Here is a 16,182-nt window from a genome sequence, read left to right as displayed (position 1 = left end):
TTTAACCTAATTTGGTTCCTCACTTAATTTTCTTCACTGAACAGACTAATTTAAAACTGAATGCAGATCAGATAAGGGCTATGAAAAAAGCTGTCGATTAATCACAGTTAACTCAGGCGATTAACTCAAAAATTAATCGCGATAATCACATTTTTAATTGCACTGTTAAATAGAATAGCAATTGAAATTTATTATTTTGGATGTTTTTCTACATTTTCATATATATATAGTATTCTGTGTTGTAATTGAAATCAATGTATATTTTTATTACAAATATTTGCACTGTAAAAATGATAATAGTATTTTTCAATTCACCTCATACAAGTTACTGTAGTGCAATCTGTCGTGAAAGTGCAACTTACAAATGTAGATTTTTTTCTTACATAACTGCACTCAAAACCACAACCGTGTAAAACTTCAGAGTCTACAAGTCCACTCAGTCCTACTTCTTATTCAGCCAATTGCTAAGCAAACAAGTTTGTTTACATATACAGGAGATAATACTGCAGTCTTATTTACAGTGTCACCAGAAAGTTAGAACAGGTATTTGCATGGCACTTTTGTATCAGACATTGCAAGGTATTTATGTGCCAGATATGCTAAACATTTGTATGCCCCTTCATGCTTTAGCCACCATTCCAGAAGACATGCTTCCATGCTGATGATGCTCGTTTAAAAAAAAAAAATGCATGAATTAAATTTGTGACTGAACAGAGTAAAATGGATTTATTTGGGGTTTGGATCCCATTGGGAGCTGGGTATTGGAGACAGGAGTACCCGCTGAGTGGTTTTCAGTTAAAGCCTGCAGCTTTGGGGATGTGGTTCAGACCCTGGGTCTGTGTTGCAGCTGGCCAGTATGTCTGGTTCAACAAGACAGGGTTCTGGGGTCCCAAGCTGACAGAAAACAAGCTCAGAGGTAGTCTCAGCACATCAGGTGACAGTCACAAGGGAGTCTCTGTGACCGAACTAGTCACACCCGGGAATGGTGGTTGAAGCATGAAGGAACATATGAATCTTTAGCGCATCTGGCATGTAAATGTCTTGCGACACTGGCTACAATAGTGCCATGAAAATGCCTGGTCTCACTTTCAGCTGACATTGTAAACAAGAAGCAGGCAGCAGCATCTCCCATAAATATAAACTGGTTTGTCTGAGCGACTGGCTGAACAAGAAGTAGGACTGAGTGGATTTGCAGGCTCTAAAATTTTACATTGTTTTATTTTTGAATGCCTTATTTTTGTACATCTACATTTGTAAGTTCAACTTTCATGATAAAGAGTTTGCACTACAGTACTTGTATTAGGTGAATTGAAAAATACTATTTTTAATTACAAGTACTTGCACTGTAAAAAAAACAAGTGAGCACTGTACAGTTTGTATTGTTGTAATTGAAATCAATATTTGAAAATGTAGAAAACACCCAAAAATATTTAAATAAATGGTATTCTATTGTTTTAAGTGTGATTAATCGTGATTAATTGTTTGACAGCCCTAATATGTCATATGAAAAAAGTTAAGTGTTTAACATTGACCCAAATTTCTAAATATCATTTTCTTCTGTCCTTTGAGATTAAAATCTTACATATTGTTTCCTATTCACCACAAATGAAAACCATTTCAAAAGTCCAATTACTTTTAAAAAAAATTTAGTGGAGATTGGCTGTGTAGTAGTCCTTTTGGTAAGTTAGCTGAGGCTTTAACCTCTCTCAGTTCTAAGAAAAATATCACTGTATGGAAGATGATTTAGAGAAACGTTGGCTAAGTATTCACACTCAGAGTGTGATCCCCTCTAGTTCTAGTCTGCTGTGAAAAATACTATTCTATTTTTTGTAAAGTTTTGCTGTTCCAATGCTGAGAAATCATGTTCTGTGCTCCTGGTATAGCACTTAAATCATGTCACCTATTCCTGAAACTGTGCCGGCATCGCTGATACAAACCTGTGCCCTAACTGGCTTTGCATAGAATAGTGGTATGTTCTTCGGTTCCATTTAACATCACAGGAAGAGGAGTTAAAGTGAAACTAGCTTTTTAAATTAGATTTAAGTGCACTACTTCAGTAGCTTTGCTGGTATAGCCACAATATTTACATGATTGACTTTGGGGTTACTGAAACAAATTGTGTAATATACCATTTTGTCCCTGCCTCATCGTCTTTAAGATTTTACCATGTTAGCTAACATGAGTTATGAACATCTATTTTTTTCCCCTTTAGTGAAGACAAGGTCTCATGGGGACTTGAATAAGAGCTGTTAAGGCTGAAGAGCCTGAGTTAGCAGGGGAAAGGAGCAGCCTCTCTCTCAGGCCACCCCTTGTGGCAGCAAAATGAGACATTGCTCATAGTAAGCTGCACAGATCTGTGATTCTGTTCTCTTCTTTCTTACATTAAGAATGACATTAACGTTGATATTTAATTCATTACCACTGAGCATCTGAGTTAATACCTCACCAAGTTGAATGGGGCAGTTTGCATCTCAGAATTATTCCAGACTTTCTTGCAGGTTACACTTGGTAGAAGGGAGTTAAGCCAATTCAGTTGAGCTAACATGGAAAGGACATGTTTGAAAGTGATGCCATGAAACATTCCACCTCTAAAAAAAGGGCACCTCAATAAGCAGACACACTCATGGAACAATATCCACATCAGTTACTCCAGATTCCTCTGTTCCTCAACATTACTAGTTCTCAACCCATCATTTAGAAAGGTCTTTGCAGAAACTTCAAAAGCAAGCAGTAAAGTCACAAGATTAAAATACACAAAGGAAAAATGAAAGTGAAGAAATCATTGCATGTGATCTTCTTACAGGAAGAAAGGGCCCTGCATCTTATTGTTAGTATCTACTAATTTCAGGTGCTCAGTTGGAGACTTGTAGGGTGGGATTTAAAACTCATTATTGGACTACTTAGCATTAAGTACCACATTATGTATTTGAAGCACAGCTCCCATTGACTTAGTTACAGCTGGCAGGAGTTAGCACTTCTACAGATCAGACCCCAGGGTCTCAAGTCAGGCACCCAGGAAATGAGGAACACAGTATTAGGGACCACCTGTGAAAAATGTGTTTTAAGTCACTTGACTAGCATCACATGGTAAGTGTGGCAGAAACAGAAATAGAATCCAGTTATTAAGGGCACCATTCAACTGTGTCATCTATGAGGCCATCCTCTCTTTTCTTATAATCCCCTGTCTCATTCACTACACACCTTCTGACTTCTGTAACAAAAGAATCAGAGGTCCTAGTCTTTTACTACACAACCCTAATTCATCCCCAGAGCAGATACATCCTGCGTACGAGTCCGGTGGAAAAATAGTGGTATGTGATCATGTAATTAAGGACTATCATAATACATATACAACCTGAACTCTACCATCACTTCCTCATTTCTGAGTGTTTGACTTTACATTGATAATGTTTTTAATATAAAGGTGTGTGTGTGTAATTTCCTAGGGGTTGGTTTTTTTTAGAAAACTGAAAAAAAAAAAAGTATACCACTTGGCATCACTGACACAAACATGCATCATCAGCAGGGTCAGATCCATTTAGATCCCTTATCACCCTCTCTGGAGACCAGAGGGGTGAGAGACTGAGTGGCTTTCATAGATATCTGCTGAAAATAGACGAATGGTGAGACAGGAATCTTCAGTTCCATTCCATGATGTGAAGGGGACTGGGTACAGACTTCTGCACATTCTCCCCAAGTTTGACTCCTGTTCAGTCCCCTCCAACCTGCCCTAGCCCTGTCTCTTACCACCTCTGACTCCTCCTCCCAATCTCCCCTCCTCAAGCTTCTTATCTCAGTCCCAGTTTCCTTGCCCAGCTAGTCCCAACTGGTTCCCAAACTCCTTGTCCAATCTTAGTGTCCTGCCCCTCTCCCCCGGGGCTCCTTTTCGCTACTTTCTTTGTTCAGTAAGTCCCAATTCTCCTCACACACCCTGGATCTTCATCACACACCCCAGATCTTCATCACACACCCCACCCCCGCCGCCATCGCCATCAGAGTTGTTCAGTTCCAGTCTCTCCCTCCACTCCTCAGCTCTTCATCTGAGCTAACTCTACCTTCTGTCCGCTGGCTTCCAGGCCTCCTTCCCCTCAATTCACTCCCCAGCGCCATTCTCCTTGTCCAACCAGGCCCAGTCTTTCCCCCTCCACATCCCCTCCAATTCCCTGTCCCGTCTTCCCTCCCCCAATCCCAATCCAAAACTACTCTGTCCCTCTGCATTTGAATCAGGCAACATCGAGAGCACAGAAAAGGGGCTTCATGCTCTCAGTTCTGGTGCCAAGCTAGCAACAGCCCAGAAATCCAATTGCAGGGAAAGTCCTGCCCAGCCACTGGTTGGAGCACACCAAGTGTGGTCAGAATCTTCAGGGAATATAGCCACAAAGCTCTAGCAAGTCTGTGCATGTGTGAATTGTGATTTTTTTTCCCCAAAGGCTTAGAATCTGGCCACATTTGGGCAGATTTTCACTGGGATAGTAGCAAAACAAGCACCTCTGGCAGAGACCACCTCTGCCAAATTTCTAGTCCCTGCTCCAAAGCACAGGGTCACTAATACAGTTCAGAGAAAAGGTTGCTAGAAATGTTTAAACTTGGGCAAAACAATGTACTTTTCCCTAGCTTCATTCTCAAACAGCTGAACCATTTTGGCTAGAGTTACTAAATAAATAATAAGCAGCAGCAGACACCCAGCATGGAAAATTTCAGCCCAAATTATTTGGCAAAGTTACAAACAACTGAAAATAGGGTCTTATAGTAATACATGAGCAACAAAGACCTGGACCAGTGTCCTAGAATGTATTGCCCAAATTTATTCATTACAGCTTTCACAAATTTCAGAGTAGCAGCCGTGTTAGTCTGTATTCGCAAAAAGAAAAGGAGTACTAGTGGCACCTTAGAGACTGACCAGTTTATTTGAGCATAGTTGATAGATTTCCACTCCATACGGCTAAATGCAGTGCCTTGCATAATGACAGGTTTCAGAGTAGCAGCCGTGTTAGTTGGTTAGTCTCTAAGGTGCCACTAGCTTTCACAAAGGAAAGAGTCATGGGGGGTGGGAGGTTTTCACAAAAGTTGATGGGCAATCAAAACAGCAAGAGAAATTGAGAGGGGCTGCCAAATAAATGAAGTTCATGGGGTACTTAACTAATTATAGAGATTAGCATTACATTTATTGGAAGGAGCAATAAATTAAATACCAACAAAAGTTCACAATAACTATTTTTATTACATTACAATAAATAGGAGCAGTACAATTTGACAAAAAATGACAAATTTCAGATCACCTCACAGCACATACTCCTATAAAACATTAAAAAGTTTAAACAGTGGTCATTCTTTTAATTTAAAGTCTGGTTTGACCAATATTCATAGGTCACGCAACCAAATGATGGGAAAACTGGATCACACTGCATATGTTCCACATCAAAATAAGCACAATGTACAAAATGTGCATGTTTCAGTTTACACTATACAAAAATAGTTAAAATACATTCCAGGTAAACATATTACATTAAGAAATTGTTCTAGTAAGAAGTTGGCACTCAAGAGGAAAAAGCAGAAGTATTTTCAACATGAAAACACAAGACAGTGGAATTATTAGGAAATATTACTGCCTATGTAGCTTTATGTAGACTTTACAAAAAGAGCCACAGCTTGATGGCCTTAGAAGGAAACAGTTGTATTGCTTGATAGTACTGACAAAAGAATGGAAGTTTATGTAGCAGCTTACCTATTAGAGAAATACTATTACAGTAAGAGCATTTTATATGGTGAATTTTTTTTTTTACATAATCTCAGCCAACCAAGATTGTAGGACACTGTATAGGTTAAAAAAAAAAATCAAAACAGTAAAATTTCAGCTTTCAGTTAACGGATGACCTTTTTTTTAAAAAAAAAAAAGGTGTTTACCAAAATTTACATAAAGCTACTATCAGGCATTGGAAATCTAATGTATTAATGTAGTAAGTGAATTCACATGTTCATTTAATAGTCACTATCAGAAAAAGATAGCATCTGGATATGTTCTTGGAAAGCATTTCAAATAGGGAAAGACAGAATAATTATTAGATCAACTTGTGCAAGCTGCAATTCAACATGCCTCACCAAGTCTCTACAAATATTAAGACAAAACTGCACAACAGTGGCAAGGATGAGCGTATTTTGTGAAAGTTAGATCACAAAGACTGGTCTAAACAGTTTTAATATCTATTCAAATGAATTGGTTGTTTAAAGATTAAATTTATTAAAATAAGCTATCTTGGTATAAATACTTTTATACTGATAATTGCATCCACATTTGCAAGCTGCACCAATTTTAGCAAAATCAGTTTTTCTACCAATTTAGTTAAATGGATAAAAACTGTCTAGATGAGCCCTAAATTTGCATGCAGTGTGACTCAGTTACAAAAAGCCATGAGTCTTAAGATTTTATTTCTTCTGTTTGTTCAAGTTACACTATCCACTTCTGCTACATTCTTCCAATACGTTGATAGTAGTGTCTAAAAATATGCAATTAACCAACAAAATCTCAACCTCAAGATGTTTTAAACTTAGAAGTAGCAAATAAAACACTTGCTGTTTACAACATCTACAGGGATTTGTTCCCACTTCCTATTGGTCCTAAATTAGGATGTAACATTATGTTCTCCCACCACCACCTTTCAGTATTTTTTTTTTTGCTTTTTGGCCATATGTATGAAGTATATCCTGCAGCTCGGGAAAGAATTTTTAAAAAATTCAAAAATGCTTTCCCAGCCACACAAAATTTAAGGGTCATGCAGCAATACAGGTAGTATGTTTATTACACCCCTAGCCACCATTGCAGCTCTCCTTCAAATATGGCCACTACTGCTTCCTGTGTAGAAATAAGAGGTCATCTTGCACATGTAGTTGTACCTTTGATATTGTACATGTGTATGCTGCTACATGAAAATCCTACTCTGTGAAAAACTCTGTTTAAAAGTTTCAGGCTAACTTGGGAATAACAGTTTTACCTATCATGACCATTGAAAACTCATGAATCAGGCCCCAACAAATCACAAGGTTTTAAAGACCAATATTGTGTATTATTTGCCTTCTGCTGTTCAATCATTTAGCATACAGTTGAGTCACATTTTCAAGCTCTTCCCTGCAACTATGAGGGCTAGACACATGAAAAAAGCAAGCTAAGATTCTCATGTAAAAACTCAACTCAACTCCAGACATCACATTTACTAAATTCACGATAAAAATCACAAGAGTTGGCAACACTAGATAACTGGCTCTCACTTTGGTGCAGACTAACCAAACTATTGCTATACTGCAAATAAAAGCTTCTTCAAAATAATGGATTAACTCCAATCAGAAAAATCACAAGAAAACTTAATTACTCTGGGAACAACAACACTGAAAACCTGGTTTCGATGTGTGACAATCTTGACATTTTGTGCCACTAAACAACCATTTAATCTGTGAAACAAAATTAGTAATTCACAAAAATCACAGCAGAACACAAAACAACATTGGCTCTGGAAACCATAATATCAGCTATGCCTACTGAATGTTTGTGAAAATTCTCCATCATCCCCATATTTATGGCATAGTGGATTTCCAACTAATCTGTATGAAGCAGCTGAATTCAAGTGCCATTACTGAATCTAAAGAGGTTACTGGACTTTAAAATGCCTCCCCTATTATACACAAAATGGGCATTTGGAAATATTTAATGCCACTCTTGAAAAAATGGTTCTGACATCTATAAAGCTAGAGGTCCTGACCTCATTCTTAGGATTAAACTCTGAATCAACGTATGAATTAACTTTTGTAAGTGTCTGAATTACTCATTTGTTAAGGCTTTCCAGTATTTCTTAGTAGTGACACTGACGGTGAAATCCTGACTCTACTGAAACTACTTTCACAGATCACAGAATATCAGAGTTGGAAGGGACCTTAGGAGGTCATCTAGTCCAACCCCCTGCTCAAAGCAGGACCAACCCTCAATTTTTTCCCCAGATCCCTAAATGGTCCCCTCAAGGACTGAACTCACAACCTTGGGTTTAGCAGGCCAGTGTTCAAACCAAGAAGTTTGCCAGTTACTTCAGTGGAGCCAGGATTTAACCTTGGGTCTCCTGACACAAAAAGTTAGTGAAAGTCTTAAGAAAAGCATTACAATAGCAAATCAATTTAATTAGAACTTTTACTTTTTCCATTGCCAGATGTGCATTATTGTCTTTTTTTAATTTTTCTTTTTTTATAGAAAAAATATAGTATTTAAGGAGTGACCATGACAAATTGCAGTGAAAAACTTTGTGAAAGTTATATCTTTACATTCATTGAAGTTGATCTGAAATGCTACAAGACTAGATGCCTAGAAGCAGAATCTATAGGAAGACTATAAAGGCTTCTGGTCTCTCAATATTGCAGTCAGTCTAGAATAAAAGAAAACAAGTCGGAAATAAAAATTTCTTACGCTAACTAGTCCTTTTATCCAACCAGATAAAAAACCACAGTAACGATATAAGAGCCTGTGGAGCATTTTCATTATTTTGTTTGCACACAGAACTAAAGTTCACAATTGGTAAGAAAAATAGGAAGTTAGCAGCTTTGCATGCACCAAAAAATCCTAAGAAAATTCTCAGGGTTTATTTGTTTTTCTTCCACGGGCATTGCTAGTTCAAGAACCAACACTCAGGGAATACTGGCACTTAAGAGGAATAAAGCTTCCACTGTCATGTAAAACAAGCATTCAGGTTCATGAAGCAGAAAGAAAATTAAGTAATGCTAAATCAGATGCTAATAATTTAGTGTAATGTACAAAAAATCACTTTCTTAAGTATGCCTTAAGAATAAAGGATAAATTGTATTTACATAATTATACACTTTGTCTTTGTCTTCTTTTTCTTCTTTTTACCATCTTTGCTCATCTTCTCTTTATGTTTTCGGATTTCTCGAACTAATGTATAGAAGGCATCATCGACACCCTGAAAAGAAACATATGTGGCTATAAGACCAAATTAACATGATTTATGTACTCATTTGGGTAGTGTTTGTTTTCATCTGAACATTGCAGGTTCATATTAATGTTGCAGTTTAGTAAGAATATGTATATTGGGTGTTGTGATGAAGTATGCATATTTTTTATAATCAAACTGTAGATTTATTTAATTAATAATTTCTGTACTTTTAGGTGTTTGGGTTCTATAAATACAACAACAGGCACATATGTTGTCACTCAGCAACCCTCACTGGTTTTTGGAAACCTTTTCATTTTTGGAAGTTACCAGGTTAGTGTGGGGTTTTTTTGTTTGTTTTTGTAATATACACATTTTCATTTGCTACACAAGAAAGTGAAGCCCAATTCTCCACTGCATTGTTTTTTATGAATTTACACATGTACAATGTGGGTGTAAAATACTGCTATACCAGGAGTAATAAGCCTGCACATCTGCAGAAGTGGGTCCAAAAATCAAGCCGTACAGCTAAAACAAAGACTACCACCACTGGAGCTGAAAGAAGTTCTTTATCATCAGCTGTAGACCCTTACATCCTAAATTGCAAGCCGCAAATAAAGGGCAACAAACATGCACACTGCAAGTTCCTCCTCCCACTGAAGGCAACAGCTAAAAAGCCCTCCCATTGATACCAATAGGAGTAGACTGGGCCCCTTAAAAATAGTACCCGTGCTTAATTACAGTTTTATTCAAATATAGAAGTGTATATGTTTGAGTTGATTTAACTATAGGGAAAGTTTGAAGGATATGCCATTTAAAGAGATCTATCTCAAAAAGCAAATAGTTCCTTCAAACAAATGTGCATTTACACTACATTGTAACAGCTTCAGTACCTGCATACTTCTATGAGAGGATCGTTAACTAGAATAGAATCCTAGCCAGTCTGTACTTCACCAATTCACACAAACATTGGCTATTTTTCCCTACTTCTCAGGGTTTTCACAGCAGAGTGCTCTAATGATGTTTCAGCCTACTTAAGTACATTTACTAGTACACTATGAACTATTCCAAATACAAAATAAACTGTAATGGTCAAAATAAAGTGAAAATAGTATATTATGTTGTGCAGTACCCTAGTTTTTTAAATGTTTGTTCACTTTTTAAAAAATCAGAAATCAAACGATCTCATTAATTAGTGAGAATTAGTACTGTTCTGTTGTAAAACTCGGACAAATGTTAATATCTGACTTACAAGTATGAAAGACAGTCAGAATAATGGCACAATATGAATCCATAATAACCTATATCTAGGGAAATAATCTGTATCTAGACAAGATACAATGGTGCTGTAGCAGGATATGCAATTTTAAAACGTACATACTACAGTATTAAGTCTCCATTAACCAACAAAGCAAAATATGTATTACAGTTCGCTGCAAAGGGCCAAAGGATAATCTCATGGTTAGAGTGCTGGATTGGCATCAAGAGCTCTACATGCCATTTTCCCACAAACTACACCCTTGAGCCGGAGCAAGATGACCACTCAGTGCCTCAGTTTCCACATCAGTAAAATGTAAAGAATACCATCTTCCTCACAGAGGAAGTCATTAATATTTGTAGAGGGTCTAAGATCCTCACAGATGAAAAGTGCTAAATGCAAAGTGTAACAAAACACTGAAACTTCCACAAAAATATTCCACCCACTTTCTTTTAAACTATTGTTAAAATAAATACACAGAAATTAACCCATAAAAAAGTGATATTCAAACAATATTAAGGACCTTAACCTCAAAGAAAGTAAGGAGATTCATAGTTAAGGCTGAAATTCATACTGTGCCTCCTGCAGATATTGCAAAACAGGATAATTTTACATAGTGTGTATTACAAAACCTATACACTAGGGGGAGACTTAAGTATGGCACTTCAGCTTACAGTATTGAATCCTTTGTTTTGCAGATCAAATCTTAAACAGTTAAGAGAATATTTGCATTAAACTGATTTTGGTTCTGCTGTAAATTCTCTTTAAAGCACCTACTGGCTGATAATTGGGCACACTGTATCAAGACTCAGTTCAAGAATCTTTTAAAGGTGAAAATAAAATAAAGAACCATAAATTAAAAATTAACTTGAAGCCTTATTTTACCTTTCATTTAACCCCAGACACTTACTTTAGTTACCTGTAGATAAGGAACATTATTTCAAAATTTGGGTTGCAGCACACTGTCCTAGAGTTGAAGGGGAAAGTTATCCAAAGTCCTGCTTTACACAAGACTCCTCGAATAAAGAGTAAGTGACACTAAGCCACTTTCTCAGCAGATCTCCTCAAATGTGCTGGCAAAATTTATGAATTAAAATCAGGCATTTGCACATATATCTATCCTTTAATGTCTGAGAAATTTCAGGTTATACATATGCAACACGGATACACTTGACGATATTACAAGAACAGCTAAGGAGGAGCCCCATAAGTCTGGCTAACAGAATATTGCATATGGGAGCATGCAACTATTTCCACAAATCACACAGCCTCTCTGGCTTCCTACTGAAATCTGTGTACTGGGTTTTGGAATTCTCGCTCTAACCTGTGTCTTAAAAGGTGGCATTAGATATTGCTGCCTTTTCTTCAGTCACCTTCAGTATATAGTTTTACTTTATTTAGCTTACTGTTTTAATGAAACATTGGATTTTTAAAGAAGTATTACAAAATATTCATCTCTAAAGATTTCAACACTGGGAAGGATTGCTGGATTTATGTACAAATCTGTTAGAATTCTGCCACACAGCATCATCCAGGACCCTGGTCTAAAAAATATATGTGCAAAATACAACCGTGTATGATTAAAACAAGAAGGATGATAGTCTTGAAGTGTTTTTGATAGATATACAACTAAGCAGCAGTTACCTTATTCAGTTCAACCGTGAGAAAATTCATTTAGTGCTCTATTCAGCTTAAGTCCTATTTTAAAATTAAAAACAGTCAGTGTTTGGAAGGCTTCCTACTGGCCATACTCCAGAAGGGAGACAACTTAATTCACAATCAGAGAGCCCAGTGTAGGATCATATATCAGCTTCTATCCTGCATTCATACTAAGAAAATGACAAAGTAGTTTAACTGTTAAGTAGCTCAATATCAAAACGCTCCTTTTCCTATCAACTGGATTCTACCACTAAACTTTGGTTTTGGTTTGTTTGTTTTTTTAAAGAGGCCCTAAATCAACTTATAATACAAAAAGAAGGGTCTAATTGTGTCCCCCTTCCATGTTTGAAGTATACACTACAATTACCATGCAATCATCATTATTGGCTTGCAAATTTGCACATCTTTGGAGTTGGGTGGGAAGGCCATAAAACAATTTTGTTTACATCCTGAAAATAATTAATGAACCCCTTAAAAGATTAAGTTCAAACAAAGCTTCTATATTTGCATTTTTAATAAGACCATCACTGTGTCATCTCACTGCCTAATTTACAGTTAACTTTATGCTCAGATAGGCAATCAACTGTAAAAGAATGCTACTGACTAACATTTTCAAGTAAGGTATCCTTTGTAGGTTTTACATTAGTTAAAACGTTTTGTTCATTTGTCACAGACAAAGTCAGCCAGATGCACGTAGGCGTCTCCTGCTTTATGGCATAACACCAAAGGAATTTTATCCTTCAGGACAGCATCAGCAGGTAGGCATACCAAACCTCCACAAGCTATCATGATTTTTTAAAATCCTAATTTTTTTTTAAAAGTGTCCCATGATGACCAAGAGGGGAAAAATACATAAACCAGGACAAGTTTCATGAAATAACAAATGTATTCTGGACCAACATTGCTGGGCTTGGTTGGTTGACAAGAAAGAAAGCACTTGACGTTGCATTTAGTTGCAAACAGTTCTATTGTGAGTTTTCCCAAGGTTCTGGATATCTGCTGAAAGGCTTCAGTCTTTGCGGATCATTCTCCTTGGATCTGCTTAGCCGGTCTGCTGTACAGTTAAGCTGTCCCAGAATAAGTGGAGTCTTACTGAGAAGAGAATATGGGTATGTCTGTCCAGCAAAAATAACAAAACATAACCCACACAGCAGCAAGTCTCAGCCTGGGTCTACAGATTTGGGCTCTCAGGGCTTTGGCTACAGCACTAAAAATAGCTGTGCAGACTGAAACCCACCACCCCTACCTGGGCTTGAAAGCCTGAGCCCAAATGTCAATATAGCTACTTTAGTGCCATAGTAAGAGTCTGTAGAGCCAGGCTCTGAGACTCTCTTCCGGGGCGGGGGGGGGGGGGGTTTGGAGGGGGATGTTGATTTTGCCATGTAGACATACTCTAAGAAAGGGCACCCTCTTAGCCAGGTGGGTTATTTGTGCCACCATGATGATTCAGGTATTCAGCTACTGATGTGCCATCAGATTTATGAGCACGTTTTCTCCAGCTTAGCCTTCTAAATGCTAAGATTGTTAACATGACTGATCACACCTCAAGGGCATATACGTGGAAGTTATTTTCACTTAATGATCATGTTTCCCTGAACTGAGCTGGCATCCTAGGAGCTCCTCAAACCAAACAGGCTTGCCTCTCAGGCAATTTATACTCTAAGCATTAGGGAGGATAGAACTAGGCATCCAGAAATTTGTCAAAAGGTTTCTCCTGATCTGGGGGAAGACTACTATTCTGGGAAGCAAGTGAAGAGAGAAATGATACCCTCAAGACAAATGGAAATGGAAATCCAAGAGTCCGAGGAGATTCTCAGTGGGAAGCAAAGAAAATGAGATTCTAGCCTCTTTCCCAAGCAAGTCCACAGACAGAAAAGATCAACACAGCCCAAAATCTTTGCTTAGGGTGGAGAAGGAAGGCGTGGGTCTACTTCCAGGTACATGCACAAAAGAAAGCTGCCCCTTTCCAAAATACCAGAACTAAGCTTATATTTAGGAAATAATCTCCAGTCTCTCTCTCTCCTGTATCCTAAGTGCAAAGGCATGACTACTGCTCTCTGAAGAAAAGGCTTAGGAAAATACAACTGAATATGTTTCTTTTAAAAAGGGGGGAGGGGGGAAGTCTAACCAGTTTGAAGTGAACAGCTACCATATAGAGCTTGGATAAGCTATTGTCCCACATCATGGCTAAATCCATAATGCCCAGTGAGCCACTGGGGAGGAGCAGACCACATTAGTGGAATATCTAAGGGAGTCCTGAGGAACAGCATTCAGGCTATTCTCAGCTAAAGGCACTAAGCCTATGTCAGCAAAATTTATGTCGCTCAGAGGTGTGAATATTCCACCCCCTCCCAAACGACGTAAGTTACACCAACAGAAGAACTTCTCCCACTCGTGGACATGAGTTTTTTATGCTGACGGGAGAGCGCTCTTCACCAGACATGCTGCAGCAGCCCAACCTTATCGATATTTTTAAAATCTTCCTGAGAAGGGAAGAATAGAAAATCTCATATTGTAACTCCAACAGCCAGCAAATAACTCATCTGGAAACAAATCTGTATGGAACTTTCTAGCAGTAAACTCCAAATTTAATGCAAAGAATGACATCGTTTTTGAGCAAGACATAATTGCAGAATCCAGTCTAGGTGAGGAGAGCCATTTATCCCTCAAATCTTCTGGGAGCATATATGGCTTGTGCAGATTTAGCAAAAATTCAGGTGTGAGGAGCGATGCATGATCAGTCTGCATGATCTGCTAGACTGATGGATGGACTAGAAGGGAATCCTGAACAAAGTGAATAAAACCCACACAAACATGTTATTTTCAATCCTCTTTAAAGACGTAACTCCTTAGCAGGGGCTGGGGGTCAACTCAGACACTAAGTCATAAGATACTTCTCCCTTCTCTGAACAGGTTTCAGAGGAACAGCCGTGTTAGTCTGTATTCGCAAAAAGAAAAGGAGTACTTGTGGCACCTTAGAGACTAACCAATTTATTTGAGCATGAGCTTTCGTGAGCTACAGCTCACTTCATCAGATGTTTACCGTGGAAACTGCAGCAGACTTTATATACACACAGAGAATATGAAACAATACCTCCTCCCACCCCACTGTCTTCTCTGAACAGTGACCCATCAAAGCCTTTATAGGTGTTTGAGAAAGGACAGTGCCAAGCAATGAAGAGACTTTTACTAAGAGACCAGTACTGACCCTTAGGGAACCTTCCTCAAAGCCTTTATAGGAACTCCGAGAGGAGTTCAAAGCCCCCCAGTAAGATTTAGTAGCCAGAAATGGCTCATTGACCCATTCAAACACTTTACAGGCCAGAGGAAAAGGAAATGGGGAACTTCCTGATATCCCTTTCCTCAGGAAGTCTTCAAGTATTACTTCCATCTAAGTCCGTGGCTATCTGAGGGAAGGCTTCTTTCCCCTGTACATGAACTGGATGGGCTGGCTTTGTCAGTCACAGCCAGAGGAACTGCCCTCAGCCACTGTCTCATTATGCCAATATTTTGGAGAGAACCTCTATGGAGCTTGGTTTTGTCTTTCATAGCCATCACTTCAGCCACAAACTCACTCCAATGAGATTGTGGAGTTCCCCCCGCCCCTCCCTCGGAAAAGACAGATAAAATGCTCATGATCCCAATGGCAAAGCACAACTGCCAAGAGCCACAGTTGAGGTGGAGTTTCTTTTTCCTTAGCTTTCACTGCTTAGGACACAAATAACAGTCAGACTCCACTGCCTTCATGCATGCTGCTCTGAGTGAGACAAGAATCAAACTGGTGAAGACAAAGGTTGGGTTCTAGAGAGTGGACAGAAAGTGGTCATCATCCGGCCTGCCAAGTGAGTGAGGAGGAATAACCCAAGATCTGCACCCAGAGCAACAGAACTAATACAATGGCAATGTGTACAGACAGCTTTTTTGAGGGTCTGGTGAAACAGTTCTAGAAACAGACTGAATCCATTACTTCTTGATGATATGCTATGCCTTGAATGTTATCTTTCTCTCTTCCCATTTTGCTTTGGTTCTTAGTTCTTACAACATAGACCAGCAAATATTAAACACTGTTCGATGATATGATTAATATAGCTATATATTGTACTTACATTTGTATTTTTTCTTATTTCATTACAAAACTTTTTCTCTTCTTTTTTACAACAAAGACATTTCCCGCTCTCCCATCCCCCATCCCATCCAAATCACTTGTCTGATGAAATCTGATGACATAGGGGAGGAAAAAATTCAGATGCATTTCCTGAAGTGATAAAGTGAATTATTTCACCTCAGAAAGTGAGGCAGGACAGGTGCTCTGAGGACAGGCTTGGGACCCAAGAACTCCTG

At 38.3% G+C, this 16,182-nt stretch overlaps 1 protein-coding gene across 4 annotated transcripts in view; it reads right to left on the bottom strand.

The window, feature by feature from the left end:
• Positions 1–5,201: 5,201 nt before the first annotated feature.
• KRAS (KRAS proto-oncogene, GTPase) overlaps positions 5,202–16,182 on the bottom strand; it is a 41,990-nt gene continuing 31,009 nt past the window's right edge. For 2 of the 4 annotated variants that reach the window (XM_048826418.2, XM_048826410.2), the window contains exon 6: positions 8,861–8,954. Coding sequence is in view for 2 of the 4 variants with exons in the window: in XM_075121666.1 (XP_074977767.1) it covers positions 8,838–8,954; position 15,050 (118 nt within the window). In the remaining 2 variants the exon portion in view is untranslated. Of the gene's footprint in view, positions 8,955–15,049; positions 15,051–16,182 lie in introns of all 4 variants that reach the window. The other 2 variants (XM_075121666.1, XM_075121656.1) reach the window with 2 other exon arrangements.

The sequence above is a fragment of the Caretta caretta genome, chromosome 1 (genome assembly GCF_965140235.1).
Source record: "Caretta caretta isolate rCarCar2 chromosome 1, rCarCar1.hap1, whole genome shotgun sequence".
Taxonomy (NCBI): Eukaryota; Metazoa; Chordata; order Testudines; family Cheloniidae; genus Caretta; species Caretta caretta.
This window is presented reverse-complemented; position numbering and strand designations above follow the sequence as displayed.